General features: G+C 48.3%; 1 protein-coding gene across 4 annotated transcripts in view; it reads right to left on the reverse strand.

The window, feature by feature from the left end:
• Positions 1-307: 307 nt before the first annotated feature.
• The window catches only part of DENND3 (DENN domain containing 3), a 40,263-nt gene continuing 22,338 nt past the window's right edge, over positions 308-18,232 (reverse strand). For 3 of the 4 annotated variants that reach the window (XM_077351390.1, XM_077351392.1, XM_077351389.1), the window contains 14 exons: positions 18,003-18,099; positions 17,144-17,247; positions 16,189-16,370; positions 14,377-14,898; positions 12,400-12,662; positions 10,530-10,700; positions 8,267-8,396; positions 6,215-6,322; positions 5,933-6,069; positions 5,470-5,630; positions 4,394-4,530; positions 2,943-3,061; positions 2,667-2,804; positions 308-572 (listed from right to left, as the gene is read on the reverse strand). In XM_077351390.1, the coding sequence (XP_077207505.1) occupies positions 372-572; positions 2,667-2,804; positions 2,943-3,061; positions 4,394-4,530; positions 5,470-5,630; positions 5,933-6,069; positions 6,215-6,322; positions 8,267-8,396; positions 10,530-10,700; positions 12,400-12,662; positions 14,377-14,898; positions 16,189-16,370; positions 17,144-17,247; positions 18,003-18,099 (2,470 nt within the window). In that variant the 3' untranslated portion in view covers positions 308-371. The remainder of the gene's footprint in view (positions 573-2,666; positions 2,805-2,942; positions 3,062-4,393; positions 4,531-5,469; positions 5,631-5,932; positions 6,070-6,214; positions 6,323-8,266; positions 8,397-10,529; positions 10,701-12,399; positions 12,663-14,376; positions 14,899-16,188; positions 16,371-17,143; positions 17,248-18,002; positions 18,100-18,232) is intronic. The other variant, XM_077351393.1, reaches the window with a different exon arrangement.

Genomic DNA, 18,232 nt, shown 5'->3' on the forward strand with positions numbered 1-18,232 from the left:
GCGTTATGTTTGTCAGGTTCTTGTTCAAGATGTAGGATCCGGGTCATCAAAACTACGCATTTAGGAAGTGGCTTCCTTCTGCAGCTTTGTGTTTCAGAAACTTCATTGCACCAAATATTGTTCTAATAAATTAAAAATACTGAGGTCTAAAATACAGGCAGAAGTGAAGCTAGCAGAGTCCCACCCCCTTCCTATAGCCTAAACCAGGGGTAGTCAAACTGCGGCCTTCCAGATGTCCGTGGACTACAATTCCCATGAGCCCCTGCCAGCGTTCGCTGGCAGGGGCTCATGGGAATTGTAGTCCATGGACATCTGGAGGGCCGCAGTTTGACTACCCCTGGCCTAAACTGTGAGAACGGGGGGGGGGGGGTCTATTCGACCTTCCAGATGGCAATTTTCCCCTCTTCCTTCCCGGAGCCACTGAGAACGTATCTGTCCTCAGCAGAGCAGAGCGCCTTCACCGTGTCGACGTGACCAACCAGCTCCTTTTCCACCGTCTTCTTTTCGCCGTCAACCACGTAGATCTTGCCTTTGATTTTGCCCTGAGAAAGTCCTCGGCCACCGACCCACATCTGAAAAACAAGAGCCGTCCTTTAAAGGGCTGCATTTCCACTGTGTGGATAAACATTACAACAGATTTTTATTTTTTTTACTTACTATTACTGTTTTATTTAGTTAACTGTCCTAGGTGAAGAGATAGAATCGACGTTGTCACCTCTTAGAGACCAATGGGATTTGGGGGGTATAAACCTTTGAGAGTCAACGCCCCCTTGGTCCAAAGGCAGTGGCTATTAGCCACAAGGGATGGATGGAACACACTGTCTAGGGCTCCCTTATTGGTCTGCATCCTTGGTGCTTGGGGGGGGGGATACAGTGGGAGGGCTTCTAGAGCATGGGCCCCATTTGTGGACCTCCTGATGGCACCTGGGATTTGGCCACTGTGTGAAACAGAGTGTTGGACTGGATGGGCCATTGGCCTGATCCAACATGGCTTCTCTTAGGTTTTTAAGTAGAGGTAAGGCAGCCGTCTGAAAGCTTTGTCCATGAGGCTGGGAGTTCGATCCCAGCAGCTGGCTCGAGGTTGACTCAGCCTTCCATCCTTCCGAGGTCGGTAAAATGAGTACCCAGCTTGCTGGGGGGTAAACGGTAACGACTGGGGAAGGCACTGGCAAACCACCCTGTATTGAGTCTGCCATGAAAACGCTGGAGGGCGTCACCCCAAGGGTCAGACATGACTCGGTGCTTGCACAGGGGATACCTTTACCTTTTACCATGACTGGCTATTAGCCACAAGGTCTAGAGGGAACACTCTGTCTGGGGCAGGGATGCTCTGTCTTCTTGATGCTTGGGAGATCAACAGTGGGAGGATTTCTGGAGTTCTGGCTCTGCTGGTGGACCCTCCTGATGGTCCCTGGGTTTTGGCTACTGTGTGCCACACAGAGTGTTGGACTGGGAGGGAATCCAGCATGGGTTCTTTTTTGTCCTTATGTTCTCTTAAGCACGTAGCGTAGCTGTTTTCCCATCTCATCCAGGTCCTGCCTCAAAATCACTCCCTCTTGGCACGTCTCTTTTGCATTTGGTGAAAAAGGAGAGGTCGTGCAGAACCTGCAGGAAGACCTAATGGCACAGACGAGCCAACCCCCCTCGGTCGATTGTGGCTGCTGGACCGAAGCCAAGAGAGATAAATGGCAGAATGCCACATCCCCCCTCATCTGGGCGAGAGCTAGCCAAGTAACACATGTCTAATGGCTCCCCGAGTTCTTAAGTAACCGTTCTGCAGCGCCCCCAGACAGCCACTTGCTTGGAGAGATTAGCTCATACGTTACTGAAAATACATCAGGCACAAGAACCATGAACCTATTCCAAGCCATCCCAAGGGCGTCAAGAACTTGTGGGTTGGGACACCGCTTTTGAGACAAAGAGCTGCTTCTGGTGGGAGTGGAGGATCGCCTACTGCGTTCCAGTCAAAGAAATTGCACTGGGCCAAGCACCTGCCCCTAGCAGGGCCTTTTGTGCACCCACGCACAGGTGATTGCTTTACATCAGCCCTTTTCAACCTTTTGACTGGGGAGGAGCCCTTGAAATAGTTTTTTAGGCTTCGAGGAACCTCGGAAGTGATGTCAGCTGGCCACGCCTCTGTGTCCCCCCGCCCCCCAGAAGTGACATCACCACCTGTGTTGACAGACAGGCTTGAGGAGGACAGAGGGAGGAGAGGCAGGAGGCAGTTCAAGGGGAGAGGAGGCACACAGGCTCTGCCCCCTTCCCGGCACAGAAACCACAAGACGTTCAGGAAGGGGAGCAATCAAAGCAGTCCGTTCCCTAGCGTGTGGCTGAGTCCACTGATGCAGGAAGGGAAAGGCCCCAAACCCCCCATGGAGCTCCTGTGGACCCCCCAGGAGGCCCCAGACCCCTGGTTGGGAATCCCTACTTTATATCCTGCTCTTCTCCCCAGTCGGGTTTCAAAGCGGTTTAGGTCATCGCTCCCCCAAACTCACCATTTCCCCCCAGGGAGATCAGGTGGAGAGTTTGCGTTGGGCCCCAAATCACCCGGAGAACCTCTGTGGTCGAAATGGGCATTCAGATTTCAGCCCCCCAGAAACCTGGCTCTTGATCGGAGAGCGGTCAGCACACCACACAAAAAGGGCGTTCCTCAACGTTTGGTTTACCTGGTTTTTTACTTTCATCATGCAGGTGGCCTCGGCACAGTCTTGCAGGCTGATCTTCTGAGCGGGTGTCGAGAGATTTGTCATGTTCCAGATAAAGAGGTCGGGACTCCCTGAGCACAAGGCCCAGATCTGCTCTCTCTGTGGGAGAAGACAGTCTTGGGTAGAAGCATGCTCCTTTCAACAGAGGACATCCCCCCCACACACACACACACACAGACACACACACACCCCTGTCCCTTCAAGTTTGCCACAGCTGAGACAGATGTTTCTGTTTACCTCGGGAAACAACTGGAAGGAGAGCAAGGATGGGGGGGGCTCTCTCACGTATTCCTCCATGTTCACCTTCTGCCGGACAAAGCCGTTTGTCGTGACGACAAGAATGCAGCTTCCTGTGCCTTCAACGTGCCGAAACAAAGGGGTGTTAAAATCTGACACAAAGGGCTGACATTTTTTGTTCTAACAAGAAGGAGATGGTGTCTGGCCTTTCTGCACAAGACCCTTTTAATTGTACTATGCAGGTCATTGTGATTTCCGGTTTGGGATTTTATTTTAATTTTTGGCACGAGGACAAGCCTTTTGCTCCCGAGAAAGGGTGGGAATGTTCGTAACGTGATCTGTTTGAGGGTCCCCAACCTTGCTGTGTTTGCTGGCCAACAGGGCCTGATGGGCTGCCACGGGAGGCCGAGCCAGGCACCTTTGGTCATGCAGTGAAGATGCTTAAGCTTGGACACCAAAGCAGCATTTAAAAGAAATCTACAGAGCCAAGGAGTCAAAAACCCTTCCTGCCCCAACCCATTTGGCAGGGTCCGGGATGGGCAACCAGCACTGTTCTCAGAGTTGCCAACTCCCAGGTGGGGGCTGGAGATCTCCCGAGGTTAAAACTGGCCTCAAGCCAACAGAGATCAGTTCCCCTGGAGCAAATGGCCCCTACGGAAGGCAATGTTACACCCCACTGGAGTTCCTCTCCTCCCCCCAAATCTCCAGGTAGTTCCCGACCCAGAGTTGGCAACCCTAACCGTGCTTCTCTCGCTAGTGAGAACGTTCCAGCAGATTTGTGAACCCTGGGAGGGATCTCTTCCTAAGGGGCAGGAAGTGTTCTGCCCATGGGGAAGTCCACGGCAATACATTTAAGCTCACCAAGGGGTTAATAGTTTTAGCAAACTGCAGGTGAAGAAGCCACAGAGCAGGGGAGGGAGAGGAAAAGGTTTGCTGTCATTGAGGATGATGCTGTGAACAAAACGGGGAATCTTTGCCATTGCATTTCTTTAAAGGATATTCTTTAAAAGCTGTGAAAGTTGGACCATAAGGAAGGCCGAGCGTCAAAGAATTGAGGCTTTTGAGCTCTGGTGCTGGAGAAGACTCTTGCGAGTCCCTTGGACTGCGAGGCGAACAAACCGGTCAGTCCTAGAGGAGATCAGCCCTGACTGCTCTTTAGAAGGCCAGATCCTGAAGATGAAACTCAAATACTTTGGCCACCTCAAGAGAAGGAAGGACTCCCTGGAGAAGAGCCTAATGCTGGGAGCGATCGAGGGCAAAAGAAGAAGGGGACGACAGAGAATGAGCTGGCTGGATGGAGTCCCTGAAGCAGTCGATGCAAACTGAAATGGACTCCGGGGAATGGTAGAAGACAGGAAGGCCTGGAGGATCATTGTCCATGGGGTCGCGATGGGTCGGACATGACTTCACGGCTAACAACAACAAAGGATATTAGGCACAGGGAAACATACAGCACCAAAGGCGGTGGTGGTGGTATTTGATGGACGTCAGAGTCTCGCAGGGCAGCTGGAAACTGTGGTTGACTTTCAAGGTGCTGACGTTCCAGGCAATCACCGTCCCATCGACGCTGCAGGAATAGGCCTCGCTGCTGTTGGGACATGGAAGCACAGGCAGGTGAGAACGCCACCCTCCGAGGGGGTTAAAATGCAGCCCCCCCCCAAAAAAAAAATCAGTCCTGTGGACAAAAGCAAAGTCACGGGCCCATTTCTGAGTTTGTGGCGCCAGTCGCCATGCAGTGGGTTAGGCAGTGGAATAGGGACCATGCAGGCCCAGGTTCAAACCTCCACTCCGCCAAGGACACTGGAGCCTGGCACCCAGCCCCACCCTGGCCTCCCTCACAGGGCTACTGTGAGGACAAAATGGAGGGGAGGAGAATCCCATTAGCTGTTTTGCAGGTCTCCACTGGGGAGAAAGGGGAGGCACACAGGAAGTAAAATAAATAAAATAGTTACGGGTCACATTAGTAATCAGAGTCAGGGTGACGGGCTCAGCCTTGGTGGGGGAAAGTGCTGTTAAGTCCCAGCAGACTCATGGGCACCCGCCGGGGTTTTCAAGGCAAGGGACGAACAGAGGAGGTTTGCCACTACCTGCCTCTGCGTGACGACCCTGGACTCCCTTGAAGGTCTCCCATCCTAATATTGACTAGGGCCAACCCTGCTTAGCTTCCAAGATATGACTAGGTTCCATAGCCTCTGCTCACAAGTTCTTACAAATAAGAAAACTTCGCCACCCCTCAATGTGGCAGAACTTCACCGCCTGACTCCCTTGTGCAGGAGCACAAATCTGAGGCGGAGGGGGTGCAGCAAGCCAAACCAGGGAGAACAGCCCTAAGCCAGAAACCAGGCAGCAGCGGGGCACAAAACTGCCCGTGCAGAAACGATCCAAGGATAATGCATGGCAAATGCTATGGATAAGTGCTTCATGAGCCAAAGGGCTTCTGAATGAGCTGCTGCCCTCTAAGCTCAGGATGCGTTTCCTAGACAGCCTCAGTCCTGGGAAAGACAACGTGTGGGGGCTCCCGGCTGACCTGGACAAGCGGTCTCTGGCCTGCACGATGATGTCCGTGACTTCAGAGCGATGGTCGTTCAGCTGCTTGTTGCAGGACATGCTGTGGGTGTTGATTATGTAAATCATGGAGTCCTGGGAACCAATCCAGACCTGGCTCTGCTCCGCTATGGCCATGCAAGTCTGCACAGACAAGACAAAACATAAAGGGGGCCAATTCCGGGAAGGACGATAATAACGGATGCTGCTACCGACTATAGATGCTGTTAAATATTTTAAATGCTTTATTATGCCATTATTGCTCAATTATTTGTTATTAGCTGCCTTAGGCGGATCCTGCACTGAGCAGGGGGTTGGACTAGATGGCCTGCATGGCTTGTTTCAACTCTGATTCGATGAAATGAAATGAATGATAATAGTATGTCTCTATTTATGAACAGAGCTTCGGCAGGACTCCCCTGCCCCCTCCAATAAATGCCACTCACCAATTTTGAGCGTCCCACTTTAAAACAGTGTTGCTTGGACCACGTTGACGCATCGAAGACGGCCACCTTCCCCTCGTCCAGAGCACACCACAACTTGGGGTGGGCATCTCCGTGCTTTTCCACGGGATCGAGCTGTCCTGCAAATGAAAAAGGGAGACAGAAAGGAAGCCTAGGACAGAAGAGCAACGTATAGACTAGCTGAGATCGGTGGGTGAGGCTGAGAGAGCCCTGATATTACTGCTCAGTCAGATCAGCACTGTCACTTCACCCTGAGCTCCTTACCAGGTGTATAAAGCAAGAATTCCACTGCCTGTGGGAAAGTTTCACCCGCGGATGGATTGATCTTGTGCTTCAGTGTTTCTGCTGTCGTCTTGGGGACCATCATGGGCACTGAATAACAGCAGATATAAACATTTTAACTTGCTGAAAGAGATAAAAGGTGCAAAGTGGACAGAAAGGTGTCAGAGTTAATCTTTTCCCATTTTCCCCTTTATCTAGCACGCGGGTCCCCAGTCTGGTCCACGGGCCCTGCCCACACACTCTTCCCTGTGCCTGTCAAGTCGGCAGGGCCAGGCGGGGCTTGTGCCTAGCGGGCTTTCTGATTGGCCGTGCACATTGAAAGGCATCCTGTTAAGCAGAGCTCCTGCCATAAACGTTGAGTCACGCAGGGTCTTGTTCCCTGGAATGTGGTGCTTGCTGCTGCCTCTTGTGGCTGCCATTTGTTGTTGCCCCTCTGTCCCCTGCCAGGATCCCAAAGGTGCTCATGGAATCAAGAAGGTGGCCACTGCTGATTTACTATTATTATCATTATTAGATTTATAGACCACCCCTCTCCGCAAGAGGGAGGGGGAGGAAATCTGGACCAATCCCCCCCTCCTCACTGCAGCATCTCATACTGGGGATTGTTTGGACTAGAGGTATATACAAAAATCAACCCAACATTTTTCAGGTTGGGGTATACTGACCCACGACCACCCCAAATCGGTATTTCCTGATATTCCCAATCCCAATACCTGCATGGTATTCAGATTCACTAAATAGTCATAAATGCTGAAAAATTTTTGGCTGGATTATAAACCTGGGGACCATTATGGTTCTTATAGGCAATAATGGAGAATCAAACTGGGGGTATCTGGGGGCTCTGAGAGGGCTGTTTTTGTTTGGGTTTCTGTTTTGTTTTTGGGGGGGGGAGAGGCACCAAATTTGCAGCAGAGCTGCTTGTGCCTCTCCTCACACAAAAAAACCCCAAGTCTGAAAAATACTGGACTGGGGCTCCAATTCTAAGATTCCCCCAATGAAGCTGGCCCCATCCTCTGTGGCTTGCAATGGAGAGGAACGAGGCATGTAAACTTTAAAAGGAACGTGGACCCAACTGGGAGCCAACAGGGAAGGGCGGGCTATAAAAATAAAGTTGCTGTTGTTATTATTATTGTTGTTATTAAGGCCTTTTGCAAGCCACCATGGTGGCATGTCTGAAGCTATTTGAAGGGGAAAGAGATCCTGTACCAATTACTCCTGCAAGTTTTGCTGTTGGACCCCTCTCTGTGTTCCAAAGGGAAGCACAGGAAAACACAGGCACAACCCTGAGCACAACGGAGGCTGGAACATTGATTACAAGGCATCTTGTTCCCACCATGAAATGGCCCGAGGATTGGCTGGGATCTGCTATAGTAACAAACTCTTTTCAGTAATATAAAAGGGAATGAAAAGACTTTTAATTGCTTAGGCTTTGATTATATGGGAGAGAGCCAGAACGTCCTACAGTGCATTTTGCCGACTGACTGGGAATGAACATTTACCACTTGAAAATTCATCTCTTTGTTTTCTGCCCTGTGTTCCTCTATGGAAGAAGCATGGCCTGTTTTTTCAAGGGAGCAATGATGTATTTTATGCACAGGTGCAGTTGGCACGTGTTAATTATGTTAATTATTGCTCATGTGTGTTTCCTTCAGAGAATCTTTTGAATTTGGATTCGGTACAGGTAACTTTTATTCTCTCCCGGTAATTTTTCTTGCTTTGCAAAACTGCCTACGAGTTTTTTTTTCATCAGCTGGCATGCCCTATCCATTGCAGTTCATCCTGTGTGGTGCTTTTAGTATTTTCTTTCTTTCTGTTTCTACATCCTAATCTGCATCTTTGGTGCTGTTGATGGGGGTTGCTATGAGCACCCCAAACTCAGCCGTATCATCTTCTTCGGGACTTCTGGGCTTCCCTGCCTACATGGGGGCAAGAGGAAAGTTGAAACTCCCCATCAGAGTCAGGGGAGGGGTATCATGTTATTACAGACAAAGCCAATTCCTCCAGTGGGGGCCTAGCAACTGTAACCCAACTCACCTTCGTTCTTCATCTTGTCAAAGTAAGACAATTTGGAAGCAGCATATATAACCTTGGAAGACTGCAAGGCACCCACTACAGCGTCCATCAGAAGTACGTTGGTCAGGGCCTGCTGAATGTATTGAGGATCCTGGAGGGGAAGGTCAGGAAGGGAAGGAAGGGGAGGGAACAGAAGCCATGCCTTCAATTTGCATTTCAGCTTCTATTCTTACAAGACCCATCTTACATAGTTCCCAATAAGATGCTAAAAGGAGTTTTCCACAAAACGTGAAGCCCCTGAGCTTTTACTTTTTGTTTATCTCCCGCCTTTCACTCTGCTGGGGACACAAATTGGCCTCTCTTCTCCTCCATTTTATCCTCACAACGACTGGGTGAGGTAGGTCAGGCCAAGAGTGTGTGACTGGCTCAAGGTCACTCAGTGAGCTTCCATGGCAGGACCGAATCAGAGTATAAACCATGCAGAGCTGGAAAAGACCATCAAGCGCCATCCAGTCCAGCCCCCCAAACTTCTTGGAGACTTTAAAAACACTGGCTGGTCTCCTCCTAAAAAAAATTCCATCAAAGGAGACTCCACCACCCTCCTAGGCAGCATATCCCCTCTACAAGCAGTCCTCATCATCAGCAAATGCTTTCAGAGATTTACGTGGAATCTCCTTTTCCGTCATTTGCAACTTCCCTAGAATCTGGAGATTCTAGAGTGTGGATTTGAACTTGGATTTCCCCAGGCCCTAATCGGACATTTTAACCACTACACCATTTCACACCATGTGCAATTTCCAGTTTGATATCTGCTGCAAATTTTAAAAGACAACAGTAGATTGCAATTTTTTAAATCTTCTCCCACTTTAAGCATGCAAGAAAATGCAATTTGGAGGAAACTGCACCATGACTGCAATCTATTAACACTTGAGAAAATAGAGAGGACATGAAATCTGTGCTGAACAGCCAAGTCTGTGATCAATCACCTTAGAAGAAAGAGGCAGGCTGAGGGCTTTGCAGGTGGCATTTGAATGACAGCTCTCCCTGTCTGAGAGCAGCCGCAGCAACCAAAAATCCATAAAACAAGATGCCACAACTTCCAGTCACCAGAAATATTTCTGTCTGAACATGCATTTCTAGCGTTGCTTTTGAACAGAACCTGGACAGACAGCAATGTAGAACTGGTGTGCTCGATACTTGTCAACCTGGGGGCTTTTGCCGTTCTGCTTTGAGAGCATTTTAAGAAAGAGCACTGCTGCCTGAGCAGAGGGCCAAGCTTGCATTACGTCCAGGTGGATGACTTTGGCCCACCCTGCCCTGCCTCAGTAAGGGTTGCAAAGGCTGGGACGCACAAGGGCATGAGATAAAAACAAACCAAGAAGCAGAACAAACTGCGTACAGACAAGACATTCCCAAGGCAGGAAGCCAGTGGAGGAAGTGTGCTCATGACACATCTGGCAGGTGCCCGGCCTTCAACCGAGGAGCAAGCTTCCCGTTTAGAGCAGAAACTAGGTAAGCTCAACACTGCCTGTCTGACCTGACCTGTCATTCTCCACTACTGCTTCACAAAAGCAACTCCGTTCCCACCGCCCTCCTTTACCAGAATGGATTTGAAAGTTTAAACGAAAGCGGGGAACAGCTGTATGAATTCAAAACATTTGTTAGCCACCTTTTTACCTTACAGGACCTCAAAGAGGCTTGCAATGTAAGCCACAATCATCAAATGACATAAAAACCACTAGCTGAAATCACAATTTTAAATCTGCTGCTCGGCAGAAGAACCTACTAACCAAATGCCGTCATGGATAAAACTATCTTCAGCTGCCTCCAAAAGATTGGGAATGAGGGGGCCTGGGGAACCTCAATGGGAAGGTGCTTACATAGCTTGGGGGCCACCACCACAAGGGCCCTGTCTCCTGCAGAGGACCTCTCCATGAGAAACCATGGTTATTCAGATACCCCAATCCCAAGCCATGTAGGGCTTCAAAGGTCAAAACCACCATATTGGATTGCCCTCAGGTGCAGCTTGGTCATCAGCATATTGGCTGAAGGAATGAGGACACAAGATCCTGGTTAACTCTTAATAAAATGAAAACAGACCGCTGAGGAAAACAAGGATAAAAGGTGGGCGCCTGCTTAAAGCACGGATGGGGAAGAGAGGCTGCACGGATGTCACCTGGGGGAGGTGGAGCTCATCTCGTGCTTGAACACCCAAAGGGCTCCTAACACTTTAAAAGGAAAACCAAAAAAGACAAGTTTCAGCTGCCGGCATGAAGTCTCAGACCTTGTGATCATCGGCCATTTTCTTCCCAGCCCACATCTCCTTCACCATCAGGTGCCAAAGGTCACACTCAGACTTGAGGTTGGCTTCGAAAACTTCCTTTTTAGACATGGCTTTTATCTTGAGCGTGGGAATCCTGAGGAGGAGAAAGGTGACGGTCGTGCTCTTCACTTCCTGGGTGGGGACAATTTAACAGGAGACAAGAATTTCAATTGGCAAGAGAGGGAATACATGCGAGCACAAGATCTTGTCTTGTCCCTCCCTCAACACCTGGCCCGGTCTCCAGTCCCTTCTCGCGTTTCTTCAGGTCCCCCAGAGTGCAAATTTCTTGCAGTGGTTCAGCGACAAGATGAGGAAGAAGCTGGGTGTGTATACCCTGCTTTTCACTACCTGAAGGAGTCCAAAAGTGGATTACAAATACCGTTCCTCTCCCCACAACAGACGTCCTGTGAAAAAGGTACAACTGAGAGAGTCCCAAGAGAACTGCTCTGCAAGAACAGCTCTGTGACTGTCCCAAGGTCACCCAGCGGGCTGCATGTGGAGGAGGAGTGCGGAATTAAACCTGGTTCTCCAGATTACAGCCCGCCATTCTTAACCATGACACTTGCATGCTACCCACTGTCCAACCCCATACAGTCATATCTCAGCCACCATGGTATAGTGCAGGGATAGTCAAACTGCGGCCCTCCAGATGTCCATGGACTACAATTCCCAGGAGCCCCTGCCAGCATTCGCTGGCAGAGGGCTCCTGGGAATTGCAGTCCATGGACATCTGGAGGGCCACAGTTTGACTACCCCTGGTATAGTGGTTAAGAGAGATGGCCTCTAATCTGGTGAGCCAGGGTTTGATTCCCCACTCCTCCTCCCCAGGCGCCCAGCTGTGTGACCTCGGGCCCGTCCCAATTCTCTCAGAGCTTCCCCAGTCCCACCTACCCTACAGGGTATCTGTTGTGCGGAAAGGAAGGGTAGGCCCTGAGAAAGGGCTTTTTCAGTTGTGGCCCCAAAACTTTGGAACACCCTCCCCAGGGGACCAATCCTCTGTCACCCTCTATTGGGCGGTCTGCCCCCAATAAAGGTATTGGCCCTTATTCCTGGTCCTGGTGTTGGTCGTTGTGTGTTTATATTGAATTACTTTATCGTTTTAAATGCACTTTTAATGGCTCAACAGTTTTAACTGGGGAAGCCTGACCAGGCAGCATAAAAATGCTTAAAATAAATAAATAAAGTTGGCTACAGGACAGCTAATGCCAGGTGATAAAGCGTTTCACACAATGTCCTGCATAAAATTATAACAACACCCTTTCAAATCTAAATCAGCTTCACAACATTCGTTTTCACACCTTCCAAGGGACTCGGGGAGCCCAAAAATCATCATGGTGTAATAAAGATTTAGGGGAAGGGATGGGCTGTTCAGATGAAGTAGAAAAAGTGTTGGATCTTACATGCCGCTTTTCTCTACCCGAAGGAGGCTCAAAGTGGCTTACAATCTCCTTCCCTTTCCTCTCCCCACAACAGACACCCTGTGGGGTGGGTGAGGCTGAGAGAGCCCTGATATTACTGAAGAAGAAGAAGAAAAGTTGGTTCTTATATGCCGCTTTTCTCTACCCAAAGGAGGCTCAAAGTGGCTTACAATCTCCTTCCCATTCCTCTCCCCACAACAGACACCCTGTGAGGTGGATGAGGCTGAAAGCCCTGATATCACTGCTCAGTCAGAGCAGTTTTTTCAATGCTGTGGCAAGCCCAAGGTCACCCAGCTGGCTACATGTGGGGGAGCATGGAATGAAACCCGGCTCGCCAGATTAGAAGTCCACACTCCTAACCACTCCACCAAGCTGGCTCCACCATTCAGCTATGGCGTCTACGTCACATTCACCTCTATGTCTCGGAAAGTGGCAATCTCTTCATAGCCCGGCCGGGCTCCTTCGGTCAAGAGAAACAGGCGCTTCTGAGTCATGGCTATTTTCCCAAGCCCTTTGTTGGTTTTGACAGAGGCCGACAGCTTGTAGACGCATTCGTTTTTGTCTAAGCGTTCAACTACAGAGGATGGAAGGCTCACGTCTTGTGCCTCTGATTCCGTCTCCTTCCAGTAGGTGTAGAAATGTTTAAAGGTTTCTGGGTCTATTTGTTTCTGTTGGCCTTAAAATTGAGGAAGCACATTTCTGGTTAGCAAGTCTCAACCATCTCTGTGTTTTAAAAGCCAAAATGACGTGGACGTGAGGACAGCTCTGATGGATCACTCCAAAACATCCCTCATGTCCAACAGGGACCACCCAAGAGTAAGATATTTCTCAGTTATGCAGTGATGGCAAACTTAACAGCCAATATGAGAAAAAGATCAGTTGCAAAACTGGAAGAAGATGAAGTGTATATTAGGCAGGCAGGAGACAAATTTACAAATGTATTGCAGTGGAGAAACAGAAAGAGAATTAGTTCTGAAGGTAAAACGCTGAATCCCAAATTGACTTATTCTTACTGTATTCCACATTTTTTTCTATGTAATGAAGAGGGTATTGTGGAGAAATGTTTTCTATTATATGATGTACAATTATTTTCTTCTCTGTAGTTTCATTATATTACCTATTTGCCAAAAGGGACAGTGAGTATGCAGCAAGTAATCTGTTTCTCACATTATTTGAGAAACAGATTAGTTATGAAATCCAAAGGGTAAACTGTTGAATGTAAATGTGTCTCAAGAGAAGATATTTTTATTTCATTTATTTAAAATTTGGATTTATATGACCACCCCTTCTGGCATGCCAGCCTGGGGTGGTTGACAGCAATATAAGAACATCTAACATTAAAACGATTAAAACAATTAAAACAAAGTGCATTTCAAATGTCGTTATGAGCTTTACTTTATTCCAAGGGGGGGCTCTTACAGGAGGGGGCCAACTCAATGAACTTATAGAAAGTGCCCCAAAGACCCTTGAATATAACGAAGGGGCTTGTGGGGAGAAACAGTTCTTAGTTTTTGCTTATGATACATAACCATTTTTCTTTTTTTTTGCATTTTCTTTATATTATGTTTGTTTTTCCATATATGATTAAGATATTTCTATATTGCTTCTTCGTGGTGTTTTCCAAAACATATCAAAAATCACCGGAGGCCATGCATCAAAAGCATAAAAATCAACAATCCAGCCAGTGTCTAGCAATATCAAAGCAGGTAAAAGAATAGACCAAAGGAAAGCAAGAAATAAAAAAGAAAGTGTCACCAAGTCATAATTGGCGCTAATTAGCCTCGGTCTCCCCTGTGAAGAGCGGAACAGTCACAGGGGAGACCTGTTTCTGCCAGTCCTAGAATCATAGAGTTGGAAGGGACCTCCTGGGTCATCTAGTCCAACCCCCTGCACCATGCAGGACACTCACAATGAAGCAGAGCATCTACATGTCCCTAAAGCACTTTAGCAAAAAGACTAAAACGACAGCCCCGCTAATACATCACCCCCCAGAGATATTCTTAAATGTATGCCTGCCTAACTCCAAGGGCCCAAAATATTGACTTCACCCACTTGAATACAAGAACATCGGGTGTAGTTCAGAGTGCAGAACTCGGTTTGGAGAGACCCAGGTTCAAATTCGGTTCCTGAGAGTGGCAGGCTGTAAGTCCAATTAATAAATATAAAATAAATAAACGAGCCACGGTTACATACGCTAGAAAAAAGCCTTGTGGGGTAGTCAAACTGCGGCCCTCCAGATGTCTATGGACTACAGTTCCCATGAGCCCCTGCCAGTGTTTGCTGGCAGGGGTTCATGGTAATTGTAGTCCATGGACATCTGGACAAGGAAAAATGTCAAGAGGCAAAGCTCATATGATGAGGTCTGCAGGTCTCCCTGTCTTCTTACCCACCTACAGTTAAGGCCTCAAACAGTCGGTGTATGGTGTCGATATCTTTGACGATCCCAGATTCCTGAATTCGCTTCACAAAGTCATCCAGCTGCATGTGGGTTTTTGGCAGCTCGAAGTTTTTCACATGATCGTCCACTTTGGCGATTTCCCTTTGTTTGTCCAGCACCTGGCTAATCAGCCTCTTGAGTTCGGGCTTGTGACCCGCTTGGGCGCGGTCCGAGGGAGGGAGTGTTTCCACCACCTTCCTCACCAGATCGATGGGGAATATCCTTACGTCTGTCTTGTACAGGTTCTGGAAATCCGAAAGGGCGTTCAGAAGCTTCCCTTGCATCAAGCCAATGAGCCCCCGGAGGTAGAAGTACCTGGCCAGCAACAATGAATTCTCGGGGGGCAGAATATTGATCGCTCTGCTGAGATGGTTCACAAAGTCAATGTAGTAGGAGAGGACGTACTGGCCCACCAGAGGGAAGTGGATTTCTGGGATCTTGAAAGTGCTCACCGATTTAGAAATCAGGCTTGCGGCTGGAAAAAGGGGAACAACAAAAAGGCTATTTTATATGCATAAACACCCAAAGTCTCTATGCCGGTGGGGGGGGGGGCAAACTGTGGCTCTCCAGATGTCCATGGACTACAATTCCCATGAGCCGCTGCCAGGCAGCCTTGCACTATACTGTACCCTTACCATATTCTGGTCTCATTGGCTTTGCTGAGTTTTCCTTCCGTTTCTGGAATTTGCCTTCCAGAAAGGGCATGGAGGAGAGAAGCTGAATGAACCATATAGGGCTTCACAGTGGGTTATACATTTGGCTTTTATACCCTGCTTTTCACTACCCAAAGGAGTTCTAAAACTGTTTACAAACACCTATAGAATCATAGAGTTGGAAGGGGCCATGCAGGCCATCTAGTCCAACCCCCTGCTCAACGCAGGATCAGCCCTAAGCATCCTAAAGCATCCAAGAAAAGTGTGTATCCAGCCTTTGCTTGAAGACTGCCAGTGAGGGGGAGCTCACCACCTCCTCAGGCAGCCTATTCCACTGCTGAACTACTCTGACTGTGAACATTTTTTTCCTGATATCTAGCCTATATCGTTGTACTTGAAGTTTAAACCCATTACTGCGTGTCCTCTCCTCTGCAGCCAACAGAAACAGCATCCTGCCCTCCTCCAATGTACATCACTTTGCACTTGCCCACATGGAACCTCATAGGGACCAAGCCTTCTGAGGAAAGGTTGAGGGACTTGGGAATGTTCAGCCTGGAGAAGAGGAGGTTGAAAGGGGACACGGACTCCCTTTAAGTATTTGAAAGGTTATCTCTCAGATGAGGGTAGGGAAGGGGTCCTGTTGGCAGCAGAAGACAGGACCCATAGTAATGGCTTTAAACTACATGTAGAACAGTACTGGCTAGACAACAGGAGAAATATTTTCCACAGTCAAAGTCGCTCAGCAGTGAAATCAGCTGCTTGTGGATGTGGTGAGCTCCTCCTCACGGGCAGTCTTCAAGCTTCAGCCGGACAGATACTTATTACAGATCCTGCACTGAGCAGGGGACTGGACCGGATGGCCTGGATGGCCCCTTCCAACTCTATGATTCAATGATTCATGTGCCATGTTGATGCTCACTCACCCAGCATCGACAGACCCACCTGGAGCACCTCCCACCACCAACAACTCACCTACTTCACCACTTACTCCCAACTCCAATGAACAAGTTAATGAACAAGTTAACAGGGTTTTCCCCCTCTGACCGATACTTCACAGCGGAAGTCTGTGTGGAAATCAGTAAGCAAGAAACTAAGATGGCCGTTTTCTTTACCAGGTTTAGTGTTCATACTCCGAAGAGATGCATTCCTAGCTGGGTAATCCTTCGGCTTGATATCCTGCAGATCGGGCAAACTCATCCCCATACGTTTGCTGATCATGTACTCGGGATTAAATCTTTTAGACACCATTTTCTCCATGGTCAGCCTCCGTGGGCTATCGAACATAGAGCTTAATCTACAGGGAGAAATAAAGAGGGGGGGATTGTCTGTGAGAGACGCATCTATAACTGGACAGAATTCGACCCAAAGAGTGGCAGGGCTATGACCAACAAATGCTACCCTCTGCAAAACGAATCCCTATCCCATGCAAAAGAAAATATCTAGATCTTAGACCAGGGGTGGTCAAACTGTGGCCCTCCAGCGAATGCTGGCAGGGGCTCATGGGAATTGTAGTCCATGGACATCTGGAGAGCCACAGTTTGACTACCCCTGTCTTAGACATTCGGTCCAGCCATACTTCAATTTCCATTTTCAACAGATACTAATGGCAATTCCCTGTGGGGTTTTCAAGGAAAGAGATGATCAACAGAGGTCGTTTCCTCTTCGTAGCAACCTTGTCTCTCTTGGTGGCCTCTCGAGGACCTCCCCTTCTTGGTTTGCAAGCAATGAAGATCTGGGGTTACAGCCTGCTTGTTTGATATTGTTTTCTGAGCCCCTAAGAGAGAGAAACTTCAACTTTTCATCGTTCAAGGAAATATCCACAGAACGCTAAATTCTTCACTAGCTTTTTCAATCTGCTCTTGTGCAGAGAATCTGCAGAACGCCTAGAACTTGTGCTGTGAGCTCTTGCTTATGTCTAGAACCCCAGGCTGCGACAAAAAGGGGATTTTCTCCCAAAGCTTCCTAAAGGTGTAACGTGCCCCTGCCGGATGCAAAGAAGGAGTCTGCTGTGTGCTTTCCTGCCAGAGAGAACAAGAGCATAATGTTATATGGGGAAAAAAATCCGACCTGTCTTCTTCACTTTGAGTGCTCAGCTCCAGGCGAGCAAAAGCATCCATCCTTCGGTTAAGACGGGCTTTGAGAAAAGAATGAAACATGTAGGTTTCCAATACCTGCAAGACAGAAGAGAAGGACAAGATTAATAGCTGGACTCCCTGAAAGCGCTAAAACGTTTCTCAGCCAACAACCAAACTTTCAAAAGTAATAATTACGCTTAAGAATCAGAATCACAGAGAGCTGGAAGAGACCACAAAAAGCCATCCAGTCCAGTCCCCCCCTTTTGACAGGTGTTCATCCAATCTCCTCCCAAAAACGTGCAACAAAGGAGACTCCACCACCCTCCGAGGCAGAATATTCCATCGACGAATGGCCCTCGCCATTAGCAAATGCTTTCTAACATTGAAGTGGAACCTCCTTTCCCCTAATTTGAACCCATTGCTCTTTGCCCTTGTCTCTAAAGCTGCAGTAAACAAGCGGGCCCCCTCTTCAACATGTCTACCTTTGATATAGTTAAATACAGCTATCCTATCCCCCCTTGACCTCCGCCAAGCTACAAATACCCAACTCTCTCAATCTTTCCAGTGTGATATTGTGGTTAAACTGGCAGGCTCTCATCATGGCCTGGCTTGACCAAGTCACATTTCTGTCAGATATGGCCCTTGTAACAAATGCGTTCGACACCTCTGCTCTAACCCATGCCTTTTCCCAACATTTTTGCGCAGGTAAGATCATTTTGCGATGAATACATAAATAATAGGCATAGGCAGGAAATCAAAGCACAGCCCAAACACATGCAAATTATTCTTTAGCGTTCTAGTTAAAAACAAAGGTTTTCAAACAGTTCAAACAAATTCTGAATGAGACTTGCCTTTCTATAAAACGGTTGATCGCCTGGCGCTCTTGTTTTCATAAATTCTTCACTGTTAAATACTCTGTGTTCATAATTCAAGTGGTCTTTCACCTCCCTGTTGGGAAAAAAAAACAGGATTACAAGGGAGTTCATGAAGGCATACGTGGACATGAAGGACATAAGTGGGCATGAAGGTTCATTGGTGGACATATAAAGGACGTAGGTGGACATGAAGGACAGGTGGACAT

This window comes from Paroedura picta, chromosome 9, assembly GCF_049243985.1.
Source record: "Paroedura picta isolate Pp20150507F chromosome 9, Ppicta_v3.0, whole genome shotgun sequence".
NCBI classification, from domain to species: domain Eukaryota; kingdom Metazoa; phylum Chordata; class Lepidosauria; order Squamata; family Gekkonidae; genus Paroedura; species Paroedura picta.